Source organism: Berghia stephanieae, chromosome 13 (genome assembly GCF_034508935.2).
Source record: "Berghia stephanieae isolate SIO BIC M18660-M18661 chromosome 13, UCSD_Bste_1.3, whole genome shotgun sequence".
NCBI lineage: Eukaryota > Metazoa > Mollusca > Gastropoda > Nudibranchia > Aeolidiidae > Berghia > Berghia stephanieae.
The window spans coordinates 7,419,048-7,439,067 of record NC_088372.1 but is presented as its reverse complement, the minus strand read 5'-3'; the positions used below and the strand labels follow the sequence as shown (position 1 = coordinate 7,439,067).

Genomic DNA, 20,020 nt, shown 5'->3' with positions numbered 1-20,020 from the left:
ATATTCTAAAGATCATAACAAATAATCTAAATCAAGATGACTATTTCGTCTACGCGACGTATTGCTTGTCATAAACATATATGCACACATTATTGGCTCCCTTTCTCAACGGTATTCCATGATGGAATATAGATAACCCATCAAACAGGATGTCTGGTGTGAAAAGGAATCCAAAGTGAGCAAATTGGGGGTCAATACCCTTGCCCATGTAAAAAATAACGAAAGTGCCTGAAGCGGGTCTCGAACCGTGGCCTTCGAAAACGCATGGCCTGACACTGACCAAAAAATGACGTCAAAAGACAAGTCTTTGGTCACAAAAGAAAACAAATCGTGACCTGTATTCAACAGATCAACCAATGAGATCACTTGTTTCCTTGACAACTACTAACAACTCGCTTGGCGGTTCTGACACAGGGTTGCTAGTTTAGTAGCAATGACTATCCCGCACAAATCTTTGGGCCTCTTTTTCGCTCACGAAGTGCCCGAATTCGCGTCAAAATATGGGACGAAGCCGTTTCGTATATGCTATTTTAAAAAATTAATTACGACGCTGTTTATCGATGAATATGACTGAAAGTTGGCACACAGTTAGAAAAAAGGTCATTTTAGATTATGCCAAGCGACAAAACTCGTGCGATTACCAGAAGACAGTTAAAAATAGATTTTTACTCTTTGGAGTAAAATATTTCTAAAACTACCGGGCGTGGAGGTTTTGTCGCTGACAAGGTAATACATGAACATTTCTTCTTTTTGGTTGTAAAATTTCATATGAATATGACGAGTACTTTTCCCGTATTTTACAAAACACCATCCTAATTTGCTCTTCAAGTTTCAATCTTTTAATACACTTATTACGCAAGATACAATCAAAGGTCGAAAAAAAAAAATGCCGAAAAAGCGTCCCATATTTTCTCGTTTTTTTTCCTCTTTGCGGGTCATCCAAATAAATGACACCTTTGAAACTGCATAACTTGTTTATTTATGAATGGATTTTCAAAATTCAAAAACATTTTTACTCAGTGGAGATAGGGCTTTGGTTTTAGACAAAAATTTTCCACAAAAAGAGAAAAAAAAACATTTTTCATAGTCATTGCTAAGTTTAGCCTCCTGGTGGCCAAATTTGAGAAATTTAGTCTTTTCCCAAGCCATTTGGCCTCCCAAAATTTGGTTTGGCCACTTGGCCTCCTGTGACCAACTTTTTGCCCTCCTCTGACTTTCGCCATTATATCGTTTTACTTTGGTACCGGTAAAACTTATTTTATTTGGCTTCCGGAAAGCCTCACCGGCAATCTAAAAATAAATATCTAAATGCAACATGTGCAGAGCCTTCTAAAAATAGTATGGTCGCCTCGAACATGTGCTATCACCAGAGATTGCATTTGCTAATGCTTCTAAATATAGAATCTCTGCTATCACCCTAGAAAGAGGAGAGCTAACGCTACTCCTCTTTCTAGGCTATCACGCAATCGCGTGGGTGCAATGTTGCGTGGGTGGCATGAGCATCTGTCGAGACACAAGAAGGTTAGTATTAGGTCAAGGTCTATACAAAGACAAGACCGAAAATTGGACGATGACGATGACGTAATGATGCCACCACCAATCAAATCTCTAGTCTGTCGTCACCACCGAATCTTTGTTGATCGAACAGTTGTAGCCTAGTTGTATTGTCTTTTGCTGAAGTAGATCTGAGATCTAGTAGATAAGTATAGATCTAGAATCTAGTCTAGATTTCGATCAACACGGCATGTAAAATGGATTTCACTGTTTTATTTCGGCGGAATATCTAATCTAGATTATTCGTGGATGATATTAAGACTTTATTTTGTGATGTGGTTAAGAATTGATTCGAATGCCCTCAGTCAATTTGATCCTTGATTTATGTATTTATGCGATAATGCGTTTTTTTTTTTTTGTGACTTCACCATGTGCGTGTGACTTAATCAGTGGTTCTGTATGCTGCAATTGTGAAAATTATCATAAGCTGATATTCTTTTATATTATTTTTGTTTGTGTGTTTTGAGTGTTTCATAATGAGCTCTAAATGGAAGCGCTCCTATGACAGTGGAAGAAAATATTCTTCAGAGTGGGAGGAGTTTCCTTGGATACGTAAGTCACCAGATGGACAAGAAAAAGCCTATTGCAAATTTTGTAAACGATCAATATTGCCTAAGAAATTCAATTTACAAAAATACGAAGGTTCGGATGAGCATAAAAGAGCTATACCGCACAGCCAGGCACAACTAAATGTTATAAAGACCCCTAGAGAAAAAGGAGGGCCATCCCAAAACGAAAAGGAGAGGGACATCAAATTGTCAGTATTCGCAGCATGTCACACAGCCATAAGAGCAGTGGATCATTTCACAGACATGATAAATAAATGAGATGGGAGACTTCACCACAGGCATGCTGCGCCTTCATCGAACAAAATGTTCCTGTTTGATAAATAATGTTATTTCTCCTGCCTTAAAATGGAATTGAAAAAGGCGATTCGAGGGAAAAAATTCGTCATCATGATTGATGAATCAACGGACGTTAGTTGCCAAAAACTGTCATGCGTCACAACTTCGTATTGGCATGGAAATAGAGGATTTTGTTGGACTCATTCCAGTCATCGAAACATACGCAAGTACCTACGCTTTTCATTGCTCTGGAGGAAGAGCTGGAAAAGTATGATATGGGACTGGAAAATTGTATTGGTTTTGCCAGCGACGGTGCAAATGTCATGATAGGATCGCAGAATAGTGTGTGGTCACGGATTAAAGAAAAATCGCAAAACTGTGTTCAATTAAAATGCATCTGTCACTCTTTGGCTCTATGCGTTCAGCACGCCTTTGAAAGAATGCCTTCAAATCTTGGCTTTTTGCTCAAAGAGATACCAAATTTAAATTGGTTTTCACACAGCTCCCTCCGAAGGGAATCCTTCACAAAAATCTTTGACACCATTAACATCGACAAAGAAAGAGAAAGCGGCAAATCGCATCCAACGCCGTTCGCCAAAATTTCGCAGACACGATGGCTGGTCAGGAGGAAGGTGTTATATAACACCCTCGTGAATTGGGATGAACTTGTAGGTTATTTCACCATTGCTGAAATTGAGGCTAAGAGTGACTGTCGGTTCAAAGCCAGGTTTATAAAAGAAATGCTACAGGACAAGATCAATCGATTATTGTTTGAATTTGTTACACCTGTGGTACACGAGTTCGAACGAGTAAATGCCATGTTTCAGACAAGTTCTGCGTACCCCCATACCCTCATGATGGAGATAGACATGCTTCATAAAAGCTTGAAAAGACGCCTGTACAATGAAGATGGTAGTAAAAAAAAAAAAAAAAAAAAAAAAAAAAAAAAAAAAAAAAAAAAAAAAAAAAAAAAAAAAAAAAAAAAAACTGTAGAGGAGGGTGACCTGGGCTGTAAATTTGAAACATCGTGTGAAGATTACATAGAAAATGTTGAGCAACAGCAGATTGACATCGAAAAGCAGAAAATCGTAAACACAAAAATACATTGTCACAACATGCTCGAAGCAGCTTTGGAACATGTTGAAAAGAGACTGCCTCCTTCCATGAATATTTTTGCGGGATTGAGCTATTTGAGTCCAAAGATCATCTTAAGCCAAACCGACAGATTGAAATTTAAGGATCTTCCATTCCAACATTTAATGGGCGATGTAAACTTGCTCGAGCAGCAATACCGCAAAATCATCTTCAAGGACTGGAATGATGAGCCAGTATTCAAGGAAGGATTTCCAGCAGCAGACACTGTTAAATTCTGGGAAGGGGTGATCAAAGCAAATGGATTCCAGGAACTCGCAGTTTATGCGTTGAATTGTCTTATCACACCAATCAGCAATGCAAGCATCGAGAGAGTATTCTCAGTAGGTAGTGAATGCCACCAAAACCAAACCCAGGAATAGGCTCAATGTACATTCTTTGGACTCGATTATCCGCTTAAAGGCCCATCTTTTTTTTCAAAAAGCAATGTGGTGTGGATTTCCAAGTTACGAAAGAAATGATGTTTACAACCAGTACGAAGAATGTTCTTCGGGATCGAGCACATTTACTGGTAGTAGTGAAGAAAATGATGAGGCAGCAATAATGGATTCTTGGTTCGTTGAAACGATCCTGTTGAATTCATTTTAATTTGTAAAAAGGTTACTTTTGCTGAGGAGTTCTCCAGGTGTGTAGACCTCTAGGATGAACTTTTATTTCCATCGTGATAATTCGGTTGTATGTGACATTTTCTCTGAGTCTCAAGTCAATTATTCGTTATTTTTTTTTTTTTGCGCTGATGACAACTCAAGAATGTGACCTATGATGTTTAAAACATTTCAACGAAATGTACAGAATCTAGTGACAAATTGCAATGATCTGGCAACCCTGAGGTGAAGTTTCTGACCTGGGTTGCCAGTTTGGCAGATTTTCTGCCAAATGTTCTTTTTTTTTTTTTTTTTTTTGCAGAATTTGAAGTCGTCTGGCAGAGAAAAATCGGTTTGGCAGTTTGGCAGATTTTATTTTTCGAGGCCTAGGGATGAATGTATAGGTCTACTCCACGTTTTCCAAGGAAATTTTTATGTATTAGTGATTTTTTTAAACTTGGGAAATGAAAAAAAAATATGACATCGGCCTTGAGAATTTTTTGTTTAACAAAACTGATGAGTTTTCATAGGGGCTACTATAAATAGTACGGTTTGGCAGATTTTTGTGGTATTTGGCAGATTTTTTTTTATCCAGTTGGCAGAATGCCTGAAATTAATCTGGCAACCCTGCCCTGTCAGTCCGTCACAGTTTCTGCACACTCAAGGCGGTGAAAGGTGTTGCAAATTACTGGGGTTGTTTTTCTTTTTCTCCTCAACCACAAAGTTAAACGTTTTCATCTCATCAACAAGTGGGTACCTAATTGTTCGTCTCCTTTTTCATTTCCAAATTAAAAAAAAAGTGTTTTCATCGACCAGTCAAACGTGGAACCGGCTAATGCTACAGGACAGTACAGTAAGGTCAAGGTTAAAGTTCAAGGCAGGACGATGGTCAGGTCGTTGCCGTCGATTTGATGCTATGGTCAGATAGATAATAATATTCAATCTAGTCGAGATATTGAGCCTTAAACTTTGCATATTTTCTTATTTTATCGACCGTTGTTATTATTACCTCCACGGCAAACGTTGGCACTGGAGGCTGCCCAGTTTGTGACAGGTTCCCGATTAGCGCAAGTAGGCCTAAGACTAAGACATAAGACTTAGACTTAGAGATGATCTCTTTACCTTCCTTTGTTAGACTGTAAATCTGATAAACAAAATGATGTACAGTAGAATTACTTTAAACCGAAATTTTGGGGACCTTCTAAACCATTTCGGTTTAAAGACATTTTGGTTTAAAGTAAGTTCCCGTGTTGCACTGTTTATCAAGGGTAGTAACTATTTAAGGAAGGAAGTGGTTATTCAGTATCAGATACTGAATAGTGCTTTGCCACTATTCAGTATCCATAAGGAACTCTTTTATTATAGAGAGAGTGAAAAGTGCGACAATCTCAGTTGAATGTAAATAAACTGCTGACCTACTACCAGATTGAACTCGTGCAGTAACTGACAGCCCGATTCAAAGTTGTAGAAATATTTTGATCGTTATTTTTAAATTTCTGCTATAGTGCAATTAACATAGTTCAAAATATCAAAAGAAGAGTGGCATTCAAATACATTTTTTAATGTCTAAATAGACATGATTAAATGTCACTAAAAGTTCAGTGACACCATGGCTTGGTGGATAAGCTGTTTGACTCTGAACTTAAGGTTCGAGAGTTCAAATCCCGGCCGGGTTAACTTTTATTTTTCCCCAATATTTTTGTTTTAATCATTTTATTTTCTTGTAATATATTTTAATGTATATATTATACTATTATTATTATTATTATTATTATTATTATTATTATTATTATTATTATTATTATTATTATTATTATTATTATTATTTCTACTTACTATTATTATTATTGTTGTTGTTGTAATCGTCATCATCATCATTATTATGATTATGATTTTTAAATCAAGTAGTAGGAGTTATTTAATCAGTTATCGATTTATTACGAATATCTTTTATGTGTTATAATCTCGTTGTTGTTTTTCATTGATGTGCTCTTCTATTGTTCATTACTTTTTAAAATCTTGCTTTTTTCTGTTTGTCACATTTGTTGTTGTTGTTGTTCTTGTTGTTGTTTTTGTTTGTTTGTTTGTTTTGTCATCTAAGACAATCCCGATTCATTATAAATATGTGGCCAGACTTTCTGCCATTTTTAATTGAATGATGTACTTCCGTGAATTAATTGCAGTATTATATTAAAATTTACGTGATAATAATAATAATAATAATAATAATAATAATAATAATAATAATAATAATAATAATAATAATAATAATAATAATAATAATAATAAAATAATAATAATAGACGTCTAATATAATAATAATAATAATAATAATAATAATAATAATAATAATAATAATAATAATAATAATAATAAAATAATAATAATAATAATAGACGTCTAATAATAATAATAATAATAATAATAATAATAATAATAATAATAATAATAATAATAATAATAATAATAATAATAATTTAAACAGATACTGAATATTAGACTACAATTGACATCTATTTACTGAATACCCGTGGTATTTTTAGGGGTGTTTCTTTTTTTACGAAACCTAAAACCTGCCGAAACACGCCGAAACCTGACAAAGTTAGGGGAAGCAGGCAGCAGTGGGGAGTGAACCTGGGACTCAGGGAAGTGTACACCATTGGGGAGTGAACCTGGGACTGGGTTTCGTAACAAAAAAGCAATTACTTTTTTTACGAAACCCAACAATATCCAACAAATTTATGGAAAGAAAGTAGGCAACAGTGGGGGAGTGAACCTGAGACTCAGGGAAGTGTACACTATTGGGGAATAAACCTAAGTCTATGGTTTTTCGGTGGGTTTTGGCTGGTTTCGTAAAAAAGTAATTGCTTCATTATCGTCTGGTACCCAACTCCCATAGTCCCAGGTTCATTTCCACTGATATCCTCTTCTCACAGTCCCAGGTTCACTCTCAACCATTGTGCACTTCCCTGAGTCCCGGTTCATTGCCCAATGGTGCCCACTTCCCATAACTTTTGATAATTTCGGTAGGTTTCGAAATAAAAGTACATTCTGAGCTCACTGTCCACTGGTATCAGCCTCTCGCAGTCCCAGGTTCAATCCTCATCTGTGTCCAAATCCCAGATTCACTCCCCACTGCTGCCTGCTTCCCATAACGTTGTCGGGTTTTGGCAGGTTTCGTAAAACAGTAATTCCCCCTCCCACTTGGTATTGTCTTTTTACAATATCCAGAGTCCCAGGTTCACTCCCCACAAGTGTACACTTCCCTGAATCTCAGGTTCACCCCCCACTGTTGCCTACTTCAATAACTTTGTCGGATATTGCCAGGTTTCGTCGGGTTTCGTAAAAAAGTAATTGCTTTTATATGAAACTCGCTGAAGCACGCTGAAAACCAGAGTCTCAGGTTCACTCCCCACTGGCGTACACTTCCCTGAATCTCCCATAACTTTGTCGGATATTGCCGGGTTTCGTATAAAAGTAATTGCATTTATATGAAACTCGCTGAAACCCGCCGAAAACCAGAGTCTCAGGTTCACTCCCCACATGTGTATACTTCCATGAATCTCAGGTTCACCCCCCACTATTGCCTACTTCAATAACTTTGTCGGATATTTCCAGGTTTCGTCGGGTTTCATAAAAAAGTAATTGCTTATATATGAAACTCGCTGAAATTCGCCTAAACCCAGAGTCTCAGGTTCACTCCCTACTGGTGTACACTTCCCTGAGTCTCAGGTTCAGTCCCCATTATTTGCTTACTTTCCATAACTTTGCCCCAATTTGTTGGCATTTGGCGCATTTCGTAAACAAAAAGTAATTGCTTTTTTAAAATAACAAAATCCGCCGAAACCCAGTCCCAGGTTCACTCCCCACTCGTGTACACTTCCCCGAATCTCAGTTTCACTCCCCACTGTTGCCTACTACCCATAACTTTCTTGGATATTGCAAGGTTTCGTCGGGTTTTGTATAAAAGTAATTGATTTTATATGAAACTAGCTGAAGCTCGCCGAAAACCATAGTCTCAGGTTCACTCCCCACTGGTGTACACTTCACTGAGTCCCAGGTTCACTCCCCACGCGTTGCCTACTTTCCACTTCTTTGCCGCATATTGTCGGGTTTCGTACAAAAGTAATCCCCCCCCCCCCCCCCAATTTGTTATTGCTTTTTTATAAAACCCAGAGTCCCAGGTTCACTCCCCACTGGTGTACACTTCCCTGAATCTCAGGTTCACCCCCTCCTCCCCCCCCCCCCCCCCCCCTCTCAGCCTCTACACACACACACACACACACGCTGCTGCCTACGTCCCATAACTTTGTCGGATATTGCCAGGTGTCGTCCGGCTTTTTATTACGAAACCCGCTGAAACCCAGTCCCAGGTTCACTCCCCACTGTTGTACACTTCTCTGAGTCCGAGATTCACTCCCACAGCTGCCCTCTTCCCATAACTTTGTCGGGTTTCGGAAAAAAAAAAACACCGTATGAAAGTGCAAAACCACTATTCAGTGTCAGATACTGAATAGTGCAAAACCACTATTCAGTATCAGATACTGAATAGTGCAAAACCACTATTCAGTATCAGATACTGAATAGTGCAAAACCACTATTCAGTATCAGATACTGAATAGTGCTAGCCTTTAAGGAATTTGCTCATTTAATCGTATCATGGGTTTCCCCTTAAATGGAGTTGTTGAATAAATGCCGTCTTCGTAACCATTAATTAAAAAAAAAAAAATTGTGTGTTTTAAAAATATTTTTGGGGGTTTTCGTTTTCAATTCAAAATTGTTGAAAGAGTTGAATTCGGGATGCCGTGTAATTTACATATCTCCGTCTTGATCAACTTTTTTTTCATCGACTTCACATAGTATTTTGATTTTAAACTCAAACGTGTAAGCACAGTGCTTTCTTTTAGACAACCTTTAGTAAAATGCAAAGCTAAAATAAGATCGAAAGTTCTTGTGTGATAATTGATAATGAATGATGTGCAACTACTCAGAGGTGAAGTGAAATGGAAATGAAAAGGCGTGTCATTGCTAAGCTGTCAACTACACATCCCTCTTTTGTTGAAAAGCCATTAGGTTCAAAGGCCTAATTACATAGAACCTCCTCCCCCCCTCCCCCCCACCCACACACACACATTTAAACAAAGTGGAAATGAAATGGCATTTCAATGGTAAGTTGTCTACCCCCCCCCCCCCCCCCTCCTTATCATCGTGTTGAAAATCCAGTCAGTTCCAAAGCATCAACACACGAGCGAGAACATCTCGCTTGCGTTATTCTACACCCCAACTCCCCCTCTTTCCTCATTTTTCGCCTGTCAGTCACCCGCTGTCTTCCTTTTCCAGTCTGTGCGATTGTGGTGTTGGCCAAGCCCAAGTGCAGTGATTGAAGTGTTTGCCTCCACTCCACCCATCACCCTCATCTTATACTTACGCTCTGTTTAATATCGCCGGGCATTATTACGTGTGGCCTCCTTCCCGAATTTTTGAAGAAAAATATAGAGAGAAAAAGGGAAGGTGCTCTCAAGTTGTTTCGGTTTAAAGAAAGTCCTCCTTTGCAGTATTTCGGTTCATCGTAAGAATTAGTACAAAGATAATGAAGAAACTCGTACAATTTATTAAATTCTTTGCGGTTTAAGGTATTTTTCGGTTTAGCTTCTTTCGGTTTAAAGTAATTTTACTGTATCTACAACTACTTAAGTTTTATTTTGTCATTCATATAAGAAATTAAGATACCTGTTTATTTGTTTTACTCTATAATATTTTTGTTTGCCTACATTTATTTCAGCCCTTCAATGTACACCTGTCACTGTCATAACTCATTGAACACGTTTTTCACACAAAGTTGATCTGTATGCAAACTTTTAAAAGAAACATAATTATGTCTTAAAAGAAGACTCATGAATAAGATCGCTCTGTTATTTCATTTACTTATATGAGTATTGATGACAGTAATAATTACAGCACTTCAGCACTGTAGTTTTAACTTAAGTTGTTCATTCTCCACCTTCAAACTGGTGGTGTAGAGCTAGTCCCTCTAAATCTAAAATGTCAATTCAGATAATTTCATTTTGTATGCAAATTAAAGCAAATTACTCTGTAACATTTCAACATTGAGCGTTCTTTCGTGAAAACAATTGAAAAGTAAAATTCAATCCATATAATCAATTCATCAATCATTCATTTACTCTTTTTGAGAGTGTCAGTGATAACTCCCATCATGCACGGGGGCACAGGCAGGGTCAGCAGTGCCATTATAGTTATACCCAAGAGGGGTGGGGGAGGGGGGAAATAAACTTTAGCCTGGTGTCCACTTGTACATATATACGGAGGTCTGATATCCAAACCCACGTTTGGGCCTAGTCGAACATTGTTGTAATGGACAATATTTTGCGTCATTTTTTGAGATTTCCATTACAACAATGAACTCATAAGGAATTGGGTTATCAGACCTGCAAGTAAGTGCACGTCGCCTGGTGTCTAATATGGCTGGGTGAATTGGGACAACTGGTTGTCCAGATTGGAACACCATTATTTTTTTTATTTTTTATTTTTTAACCTCAGGAATGGGAGACACCCAATGTTTGTCGTTGCTTTGCCTCCATTATTATTATTGAATAATAATGATTATATTATTATTATTATTTTTATTATTATTATTATTATTATTATTATTATTATTATTATTATTATTATTATTATTATTATTATTATATTTATTATCATCAATTATTATTATTATCATTATTATTAATATTATTATTATTATTATTATTATTATTATTATTATTATTATTATTATTATTATTATTATTATTATTATTATTATTATTATTATTATTAAATTATTATATTTACTCTACAGTGAGTGATTCTACAAAATTGTCTGGCAAGGTTGCTGTTGTGACGGGAGCATCTGCTGGAATTGGCAAAGCTATCGCTTTGGCGCTGGGAAAGGCTGGGGTCAAGTGTGGAATCGGTGCCAGGAGGTTAAATGTGCTGCAGGAGGTTGCCAATGAGATTGTCGCCGCTGGTGGGAAGGCTTTGGCTGTTGAATGTGATGTCACTTCCAGGGATCAGGTAGAAATTCTTTCCCTCTCAATTCTGAGGAAAAAATTAAAGGAGTTTTAATGATATAGATTTTTGTTTTATTTAATTTTTTATGCAGTGCTTCCAATCACCCATATATTTCATATTTATTTATGATGTATTTGATATGCCCAATAGACTTTGTATTACTTGATGACCTAAAATGACAACTTAGTTTTTTCATCACTAAACTTAAATTTATTATTTGTTGTCATCCAATTTTTACATCACTTAGGCACTTTTCGTTTGACTTAAATAATTTTGTTCACATGCCATATAATATATATATATATATATATATATATATATATATATATTTGTATGTCGTCTGCGTATAGATGGTAATCAATGTCATATTTTCTTGGAATTTTGGTAAATTGCTGTGTATATAATGTAATGTAAAGAAGATAGGTCCAATACACAACCTTGCAGGACTCCATATTTGAAGTTCCTGGCCTCTGATATATCTTCTTTTACTCTCACTCTCTGTATGCGACATGTCAGATAAGAATGGTTCCAGTTTAAGGCATTCTCTTTAATTCCAAAACTGTTTTAATATTGAGCAACAAGGATTTTATGGTTGATAGTGTAATAATAATATACTGTTGATGATAAGAACTAGTTTTTCATTTGCTCATTAACAAGCTTATGACGTAGTGGGCAGGGAGGTACATGCTGTGTCTTCTATCCCCCCGTACCCGTTTTCCAATTGTTTCCTGTCATTGTCTTGGAATGAGATTGCTTAGTTTTGTCCTGATCCTTGCCGGAGTTCCTTGGCTGGGAGGAAAACAGTCGAATGTATAGTTATAGTTTTGGGAGATGATATTTTTTTTCCTTGTAAATCATCTCTATGTTATGCATTGTATTATGTTTAGTTTACATATTATATTATATGATTGGTAAACATTTGAGTGTATTCCTCTTAGTTGGGACCTGTGCTTGTGTCTGGATGAGGCTTTTAGGTGATCTCAAACTAAGTACATTGGTGGTATGCTCTTGGAATCTACATCTGATCCCTATTTGTTCCCAGTTCCCCTATGTCTTACTTTATCTTGGGTGCTTTAATTGTAATTCTATAACTTTTTACTATCCCATTTTCTTCCTTTTTACTGGCGCTGATATAACCTAAATGTGTGCAAGCGCCGTAAAACCCTGAAAAACAAAACAAAAGCTTATGACGCTTAAAGTTACAAGACAACACTCACTCAAACATACAACTGAAGACTAAGCAATATAATTCTACACTGTTACATGACAAAAATGAAGTAATTCAATGAAACATTATTTTGAAATATTGAATCGTTTCATTTTCTCGTTATTTCTGTCAGGTGAGGAATCTTGTGGCCAAGACGGAGGAGGCGTTTGGACCAATCGATATCCTGGTCAACAATGCAGGTGTTTATTACGTGACGTTTATGAAAAGTCTCAAGGAGGATTGGTGGGAGAACACGATTGATGTCAACTGTAAGGTAAGACTGGCTGGTAAATTAATGATAAAGTTTCTTTTATTCGACCTAATGCGGAAATTTGACTGTAGGGATTTCTCAAAGTGAAGTCTGGAATATCCCCGGCTGTCATCTGCAGTACAGTGCCGCAAATTGAATTCGGGAGAGGTGGCTTGCTGACGGCCTCATGACATGGTGGATATTCGAACCATGTATCAATCGGGTACGATGCAAAGACCATACTGCCGAGTCACGTCCCGAGGAGTTCGAGGAAATCGTGCTGGAGTGTATTATTATTATTATTATTATTATTATTATTATTATTATTATTATTATTATTATTATTATAATGGTCATTAAATGTATTCAGATGAAAAGTTAATTTTTTGTTTATTCTAGACAGGGGATGTAGTTGTTTATATCAACAACAAAAATAACCTTAATGTAAAGTTTCAGATTTCTGATCATTTAATTTTAATCATGTATATAGAACAATATCCGCTAAACGTGCTTCAAGTAAGGGCTTTTCAGGGAATTCCTTGCCAACAGCAGCATTTATCATGAAGGATGAACACAGCACCTAGAATTTTGTTTTACTGACAGCGACAACGTTTTTAATGGCCAGGTACTCATTTTACACCCGAGTATGTGTTTGAGTCCCGCACTGAGCGATGCAAAGTTGAGTTCTTCGAAAATACTTTTTACCCACATTCTCTCACCTTACTCAGGTGTATGATGACAACCTGACCATTAACAACATTGTCTCTGTCGAAAAAATTTTATTATCACCTAACAGGCGTCATGTCTCGTTGTGTTACTGTTGGCTAGGGACTCCTAATTAAAGCCTCTGAGCACGTTGAGTGGATATTGCCCTGAATAAATGTTCGTTTTTAATTGTGCGGCTATGTGGTCTAGTGATATGACACTCGCTTTTGGATCGGAAGGTCCTGGGTTTGAGCCTGGCTTGGCGCATATTTGAGTCCTTGGAAAAGACTCTTTACTCACATTCTCTCACCATACTCAGGTGTAAATTGAGTCAACAACGTTATTTCTGTTGGAAAAAATTGAAATATCGCCTATCAGGCATTATGTCTCGTTCTAATTGTTTCATGTTGCTGTTGGTCAGGGACCCTTTGTAAACCGCTTTGAATTGAATTGAATTGAATTAATGTAGATGGTTCAGGCAAAGTATTCGGTTTTGCCAATTCATCTTTCAAGGGTTCAGTCTGTGTGGTAGCACTGTGGATCATAGATTGTTGGCAAATCTTTCCAGAATCTGTCCAACTCAGCTTTGAAGGCATTTACACTTTCAGCATTCACAACTCTCGCTGGCAAGTTATTCCAAGTATTAATTGTTCTAACAGAAAAGTAATTGCTTCTTGTCCTAAGTCTGCTGTGTTCTTTTTGTAATTTCATTGAGTGTCCCCTGGTAGGGCCTTGATTGTTGATCTGAAAATTTGGTCTCTTGCAGGTATACATTCCATGCATAAACTTAAATAATTCGATCATTTGAGACCATTTAGTGGATATTGCCCTATAGAAAAGCTCTAGTTTTTCTAGTTTGTCTATTTTCTTATTCTTTTTTGTCTGCAGGGTGTGATGAATGGAATTGGTGCAGTGCTTGACGGGATGATTCAAAGACGATCAGGACACATAATAAACATCTCCTCCGATTGTGGCAGAATCGTATGTACTTGTTTTAACTCACTCAACCCTAACACCGACTATATGCGTTGTTTACCCTGGTTAGTTTTACCCCATGCTTATTTATTACATTTTTCTGAGACGAATTATTACAGGCATAGTATCAATGCTAATTTTTTTAGTTTTTACATGTTAATGTTAGTTGAATAAAACTATGTACATGCTCATTTTTAACGCATTTTTTTTTCTCCAATTTTGAAAAGGATTGAGTGAGAGTGTGATCCATACTAAAGCAGAGCTGCCAAGCTACTGAAAAAAAAATGCGGAAATGTACGCATTTTCAGCGATTGTACGCATTTCCCCCAAGATTGTACCCATTTTCAGTGTAGATATATATAGCTCTTCATTGGATGTTGTGTTACACTGTTATTCATATTATTACTAGCCTACTGAGAAACCTTGGTGACCAAGTGAATATTCATATATTTTTTGACCAATTATGATCTTCATGCATGGAGGTAGAATTCTGAAAGGATTGGATTATAGTCTTAGGAACATCATTGTTGCTGCAATTGAGCTTGTGCGGTGTGACTTTATATAAGTATAACTCCATCTTACTTTCTGGGTGGGGATCCTGACCTCCCATAGCGGGCAGGGGGGTACATACTGTGTCTTCTATCCCCTTATATCTGTTTTCCAACATGCTTTCTGTCTTTGTCTTGGCATGAGATTACTTGGTTTTGTCCTGGCCCGGCCGGAGTCCTAGCTGAGAGGGAAACAGTCAAATGCATTGTTATTGTTTTGGGAGATGATATTTTTTGCCTTGTAAGTCATCTCTCTGTTATGTATTATTATATTTGTTATTTGGAAGCATTTGAGTGTATTCCTCTTTGTTGGATTTTGTGCTTGTGTCCGGATGAGACTGTAGGACTGTAGGGATCTCAAACTAAGTACATTGGTGGTATGCTCTTGGAATCTACATCTGATCCCTATTTGTTCCCAGTTCCCCTTTGTCTTACTTTCTCTTGGGTGCTTTAATTGTAATTCTATAACTTTTTACTATCCAATTTTCTTCCTTTTTACTGGCGCTGATATAACCTAAATGTGTTGCAAGCACTGTAAAACCCTTAAAAACAAAAAACAAACCATCATACTTTCACAATGGTTAGTTTCCGTCGATTTCAGGATTTTACCCATTTTTATGAAATCTCCCCCACTTTGAGGTCCCATTGTACACATTCTCATCAGATGGGGTTAGCTGCTCCATAGAAGATGGGAACAACAAGATATGAAGTGAGTAGAAAAGTGCCAGAAGACAATAGAGAATAAAAAATTTTTTCGCGGCGGTGGTGGGGTTTGAACCTGCGACCTTATTGGTACGACAACTCCGCCTGGCAGGTGAGAGCGTGGCTCTACCGTGTGAGCTATCCACGAACACAAAAATATTCGTTTCAAACCCAAAGTCATTTCTAGATCCCTCTCTCACCCACTTCTTGAGATCGCCGATTCGTTCACCACCATCGCGAAGTAATTTTGACCAGCAGTTAAGCTTAATAGCCAATATTCTCATCACAAACATATAACATAGAAACGATTGAGACATTGAGTATGCTCCGGTGTATGGGGTGAATTTTTAATTCAGAAAAGTGAGTGGAGCAGGCACTTATGTTGGTAACAACAAGATATGAAGTGAGTAGAAAAGTGCCAGAAGACAATAGAGAATAAAATAGAAATGACTTTGGGTTTGAAACGAATATTTTTGTGTTCGTGGATAGCTCACACGGTAGAGCCACGCTCTCACCTGCCAGGCGGAGTTGTCGTACCAATAAGGTCGCAGGTTCAAACCCCACCACCGCCGCGAAAAATTTTTTTATTCTCTATTGTCTTCTGGCACTTTTCTACTCACTTCATATCTTGTTGTTACCAACATAAGTGCCTGCTCCACTCACTTTTCTGAATTAAAAATTCACCCCATACACCGGAGCATACTCAATGTCTCAATCGTTTCTATGTTATATGTTTGTGATGAGAATATTGGCTATTAAGCTTAACTGCTGGTCAAAATTACTTCGCGATGGTGGTGAACGAATCGGCGATCTCAAGAAGTGGGTGAGAGAGGGATCTAGAAATGACTTTGGGTTTGAAACGAATATTTTTGTGTTCGTGGATAGCTCACACGGTAGAGCCACGCTCTCACCTGCCAGGCGGAGTTGTCGTACCAATAAGGTCGCAGGTTCAAACACCACCGCCGCGAAAAAATTTTTTATTCTCTATTGTCTTCTGGCACTTTTCTACTCACTTCATATCTTGTTGTTACCAACATAAGTGCCTGCTCCACTCACTTTTCTGAATAGAAGATGGGACCGACTTACGAAAAGTTCATAGCCTGGGTGCGGTTCCTGACACTCCCATAGTGGGCAGGGAGGTACTTACTCTATCCCCCTGTATCTGTTTTCCAACTAGCATTCTGTCTTTGTCTTGGAATGAGATTACTTGGCTTTGTCCTGGCCCTGACCGGATACCCTAGCTGAGAGGGAAACAGTCAGATGTTTAGTTAGTTTTGGAAGATGGTATTTTTTTTCTTGTAAATCATCTCTCTGTCATGTAATGTATTGTTTTGTTTAGATCTTGTATATGACTTGCAATCATTTGAGTGTATTCCTCTTAGTGGGGACCTGTGCTTGTGACTGGATGAGACTTTTACGTGATCTCAAACTAAGTACTTGATAGTGTGTTCTTGGAACCTATATCTGTTCCTTATTTGATCCAATTCCCCTTTGTCTTACTTTTTCTTGGGTGCTGAATTGTAATTCTAGAACTTATTCCTATCCCATTTTCTTCCTTTTTACTCGCGCTGATATGACCTTAATGTGATGCAAGCATCGTAAAACCCTTAAAAACAAAACAAACAAAAGTTTGTAGCACTAAAAATCTTAGTGCAATATGGGAATTATGGATGATGTTATTTTCTAACTGTGTAACTGGTTTTGATAGAATTTACATGAGAGACAAAAAAAAATATCTTTCAAAGCATTCTTGTGGCTATGTGGTCAAGTGGTATGACACTCGCTTTCAGATCCTGAGTTCGAGCCTTGCTCAGCGCAACGTCTTTGGAAAAGGCTCTTTACTCGCCTTCTCTCACCGTACTCAGGTGTAAAATCAGTACCTGGCTGTTAAGAGCGTTGTCCATGTCTGAAAAATTGTAATATCGCTTAACAGGCATCATGTCTTGTTCTATATGTTACGTGCTGCTGTTGGTCAGGGACCCCCTTGTAAAGCGCATTGAACACATTTAGTGGATATTGCGTTATATAAAAGCTCATAAAATGTGTGTTAAAAGTTGGATTTTCTTTTCACTGATTACCAAAAGGGAATTAAGTAGGTAAATTAATTGCACTCCTTTCCCCCTTCCCCATTCCAAATACATGTGCCAGAATACTGTCTTTATGTGTTTGGTGGCAATTTTGATACAGAATTATCCATTGTTATTGTTAAAGGATTCCTATTTCTTGTCTCAAATTCCTATTTTCTGACGTTCTGGTTCAACTTTTGAAGTATGAAGGGTTGGCAGGTCTGCGAATGAATATAAAGGTGGACCTGTCAAATGAATGTTAATAATGAAAATTATACTACGAGTCTCGACTGCTGCACTTATATGTGTATTGGATATTTAATACTTTAAAATAGTGATTATATATATATAATAATAATAATAATAATAATAATAATAATAATAAAGTGTTCTTTTATAGCGCTAAATGCCGAAGCCTCAAAGCGCTTTACAATATACTTATCAAACCATAAACACACTCGTACCGAGCCAAACAGACACACACAACAGACGCACACACTAACTGTGCAAGTTTTACAAAACGAAATTGACATTCAACAAAATGGAATAAAAAAATAAAACGTATAATTTACTCATCAATAAGAAAATGCCTAGGATAAAAATTTCTGGAAAAGATTTTTTTAATATTAACAATTGTCAAATTAACAATGACTGTTATTTGTATAACTTTGACAAATTGTAGATGGATCTGTGCATGAATGATTCATAGAACATTTAAAGTTTTTTAAAAGCCTATCAGCTCTTAACCGATACACTACGATGTAAAGTTGATTAACCGTCATGACCTGTTGTTGCGATCTATATTTATATGGCTAGCACTATTCAGTATCTGATACTGAATAGTGGTTTTGCACTATTCAGTATCAGATACTGAATAGCGGTTTTGCACTATTCAGTATCTGACACTGAATAGTGGTTTTGCACTATAATACGGTGTTTTTTTTTCCGAAACCTGACAAAGTTATGGGAAGAGTGCCGCTGTGGGAGTGAATATGGGACTCAGAGAAGTGTACACCAGTGGGGAGTGAACCTGGGACTGGGTTTCGGCGGGTTTCGTAATAAAAAGCAATTACTTTTTTACGAAACCCGACGACACCTGGCAATATCCGACAAAGTTATGTGAGGTAGGCAGCAGCGTGTGTGTGTGTGTGCGTGTGTGTGTAGGGGGGGGGGGGGAGGAGGGGATGAACCTGAGACTCAGGGAAGTGTACACCAGTGGGGAGTGAACCTGGGGCTCTGGGTTTTGTAAAAAAGCAATAACAAAATGGGGGAGATTACTTTTTTACGAAACCCGACAATATGCGGCAAAATTGTGGAAAGTAGGCAAAGCGTGGGGAGTGAACCTGAGACTCAATGAAGTGTACACCAGTGGGGAGTGAACCTGAGACTATGGTTTTCGGCGGGATTCAGCTAGTTTCATAAAGAAGCAATTACTTTTTTACGAAACCCGACAAAACCTGGCAATATCCGAGAAAGTTATGGGTAGTAGGCAACAGTGGGGAGTGAACCTGAGATTCGGGGAAGTGTACACCAGTGGGGAGTGAACCTGAGACTGGGTTTCGGCGGGTTTTGAAAAAAAAAGCAATTACTTTTTGTTTACGAAATGCGCCATCTCCCAACAAAATCGGGCAAAGTTATGGAAAGTAGGCAAATAATGGGGAGTGAACCTGAGACTAAGGGAAGTGTACACCAGTGGGGAGTGAACCTGAGACTATGGTTTTTGGCGGGTTTCAGCGAGTTTCGCATAAAAGCAATTACTTTTTTACAAAACCCGACTAAACCTGGCAATATCCGACAAAGTTATTGAAGTAGGCAACAATGGGAGTGATCCTGAGAATCAGGGAAGTGTACACTTGTGGGAATTGAACCTGGGACTCTGGATTTTGTAAAAAAGCAAAACCAAGGGGGAGGGAGAATTACTTTTTTACGAAACCCGCCAAAAGCCGACAGAAGCAGGCAGCAGTGGGGAGTGAATCTGGGATTTGGACACCGATGAGGATTGAACCCGGGACTGCGAGAGGCTGATACCAGTGGACAGTGAGCTCAGAATGTACTTTTATTTCGAAACCTACCGAAATTGTCAAAATTTATGGGAAGTGGGCACCATTGGGCAATGAACCGGGACTCAGGGAAGTGCACACCGGTTGGGAGTGAACCTGGGACTGTGAAAAGAGGAAATCAGTGGAAATGAACCTGGGACTAAGGAAGATGGATACCAGTGGGAAATGAAGCCGGACTATGGGAGTTGGGTACCAGACGAGAATGAAGCAATTACTTTTTTACGAAACCCGCCAAAACCCGCCGAAAAACCATAGTCTCAGGTTCACTCCCCCACTGTTACTTTCTTTCCATAACTTTGTC

General features: G+C 37.8%; 1 protein-coding gene and 1 pseudogene across 3 annotated transcripts; both read left to right on the top strand.

Annotated features, from left to right (window-relative positions):
* The first annotated feature begins 2,030 nt into the window (after positions 1–2,030).
* Positions 2,031–3,913, top strand: LOC144958981 (uncharacterized; annotated as a pseudogene).
* An 844-nt stretch (positions 3,914–4,757) lies between these two features.
* Positions 4,758–14,532, top strand: LOC144958698 (uncharacterized). Of its 3 annotated transcripts, none has more exons than XM_078890839.1 (4): positions 4,758–4,884; positions 10,995–11,209; positions 12,547–12,687; positions 14,257–14,532. In XM_078890839.1, coding segments are annotated over exons 1-4 (618 nt in total). In that variant the 5' UTR covers positions 4,758–4,883; the 3' UTR covers positions 14,518–14,532. The 3 variants fall into 3 exon arrangements, with proteins under 3 accessions (XP_078746965.1, XP_078746966.1, XP_078746967.1); XM_078890840.1 differs by lacking the exon at positions 4,758–4,884 and adding an exon at positions 5,037–5,206; XM_078890841.1 differs by lacking the exon at positions 4,758–4,884 and adding an exon at positions 5,505–5,596.
* Positions 14,533–20,020: the final 5,488 nt, after the last annotated feature.

Coding starts and splice junctions, on each gene's coding strand:
- LOC144958698 (XM_078890839.1), top strand. Junction 11,210..12,546: donor ATGTCACTTCCAGGGATCAG/GTAGAAATTCTT, acceptor TATTTCTGTCAG/GTGAGGAATCTTGTGGCCAA. Junction 12,688..14,256: donor CGATTGATGTCAACTGTAAG/GTAAGACTGGCT, acceptor TTTTGTCTGCAG/GGTGTGATGAATGGAATTGG.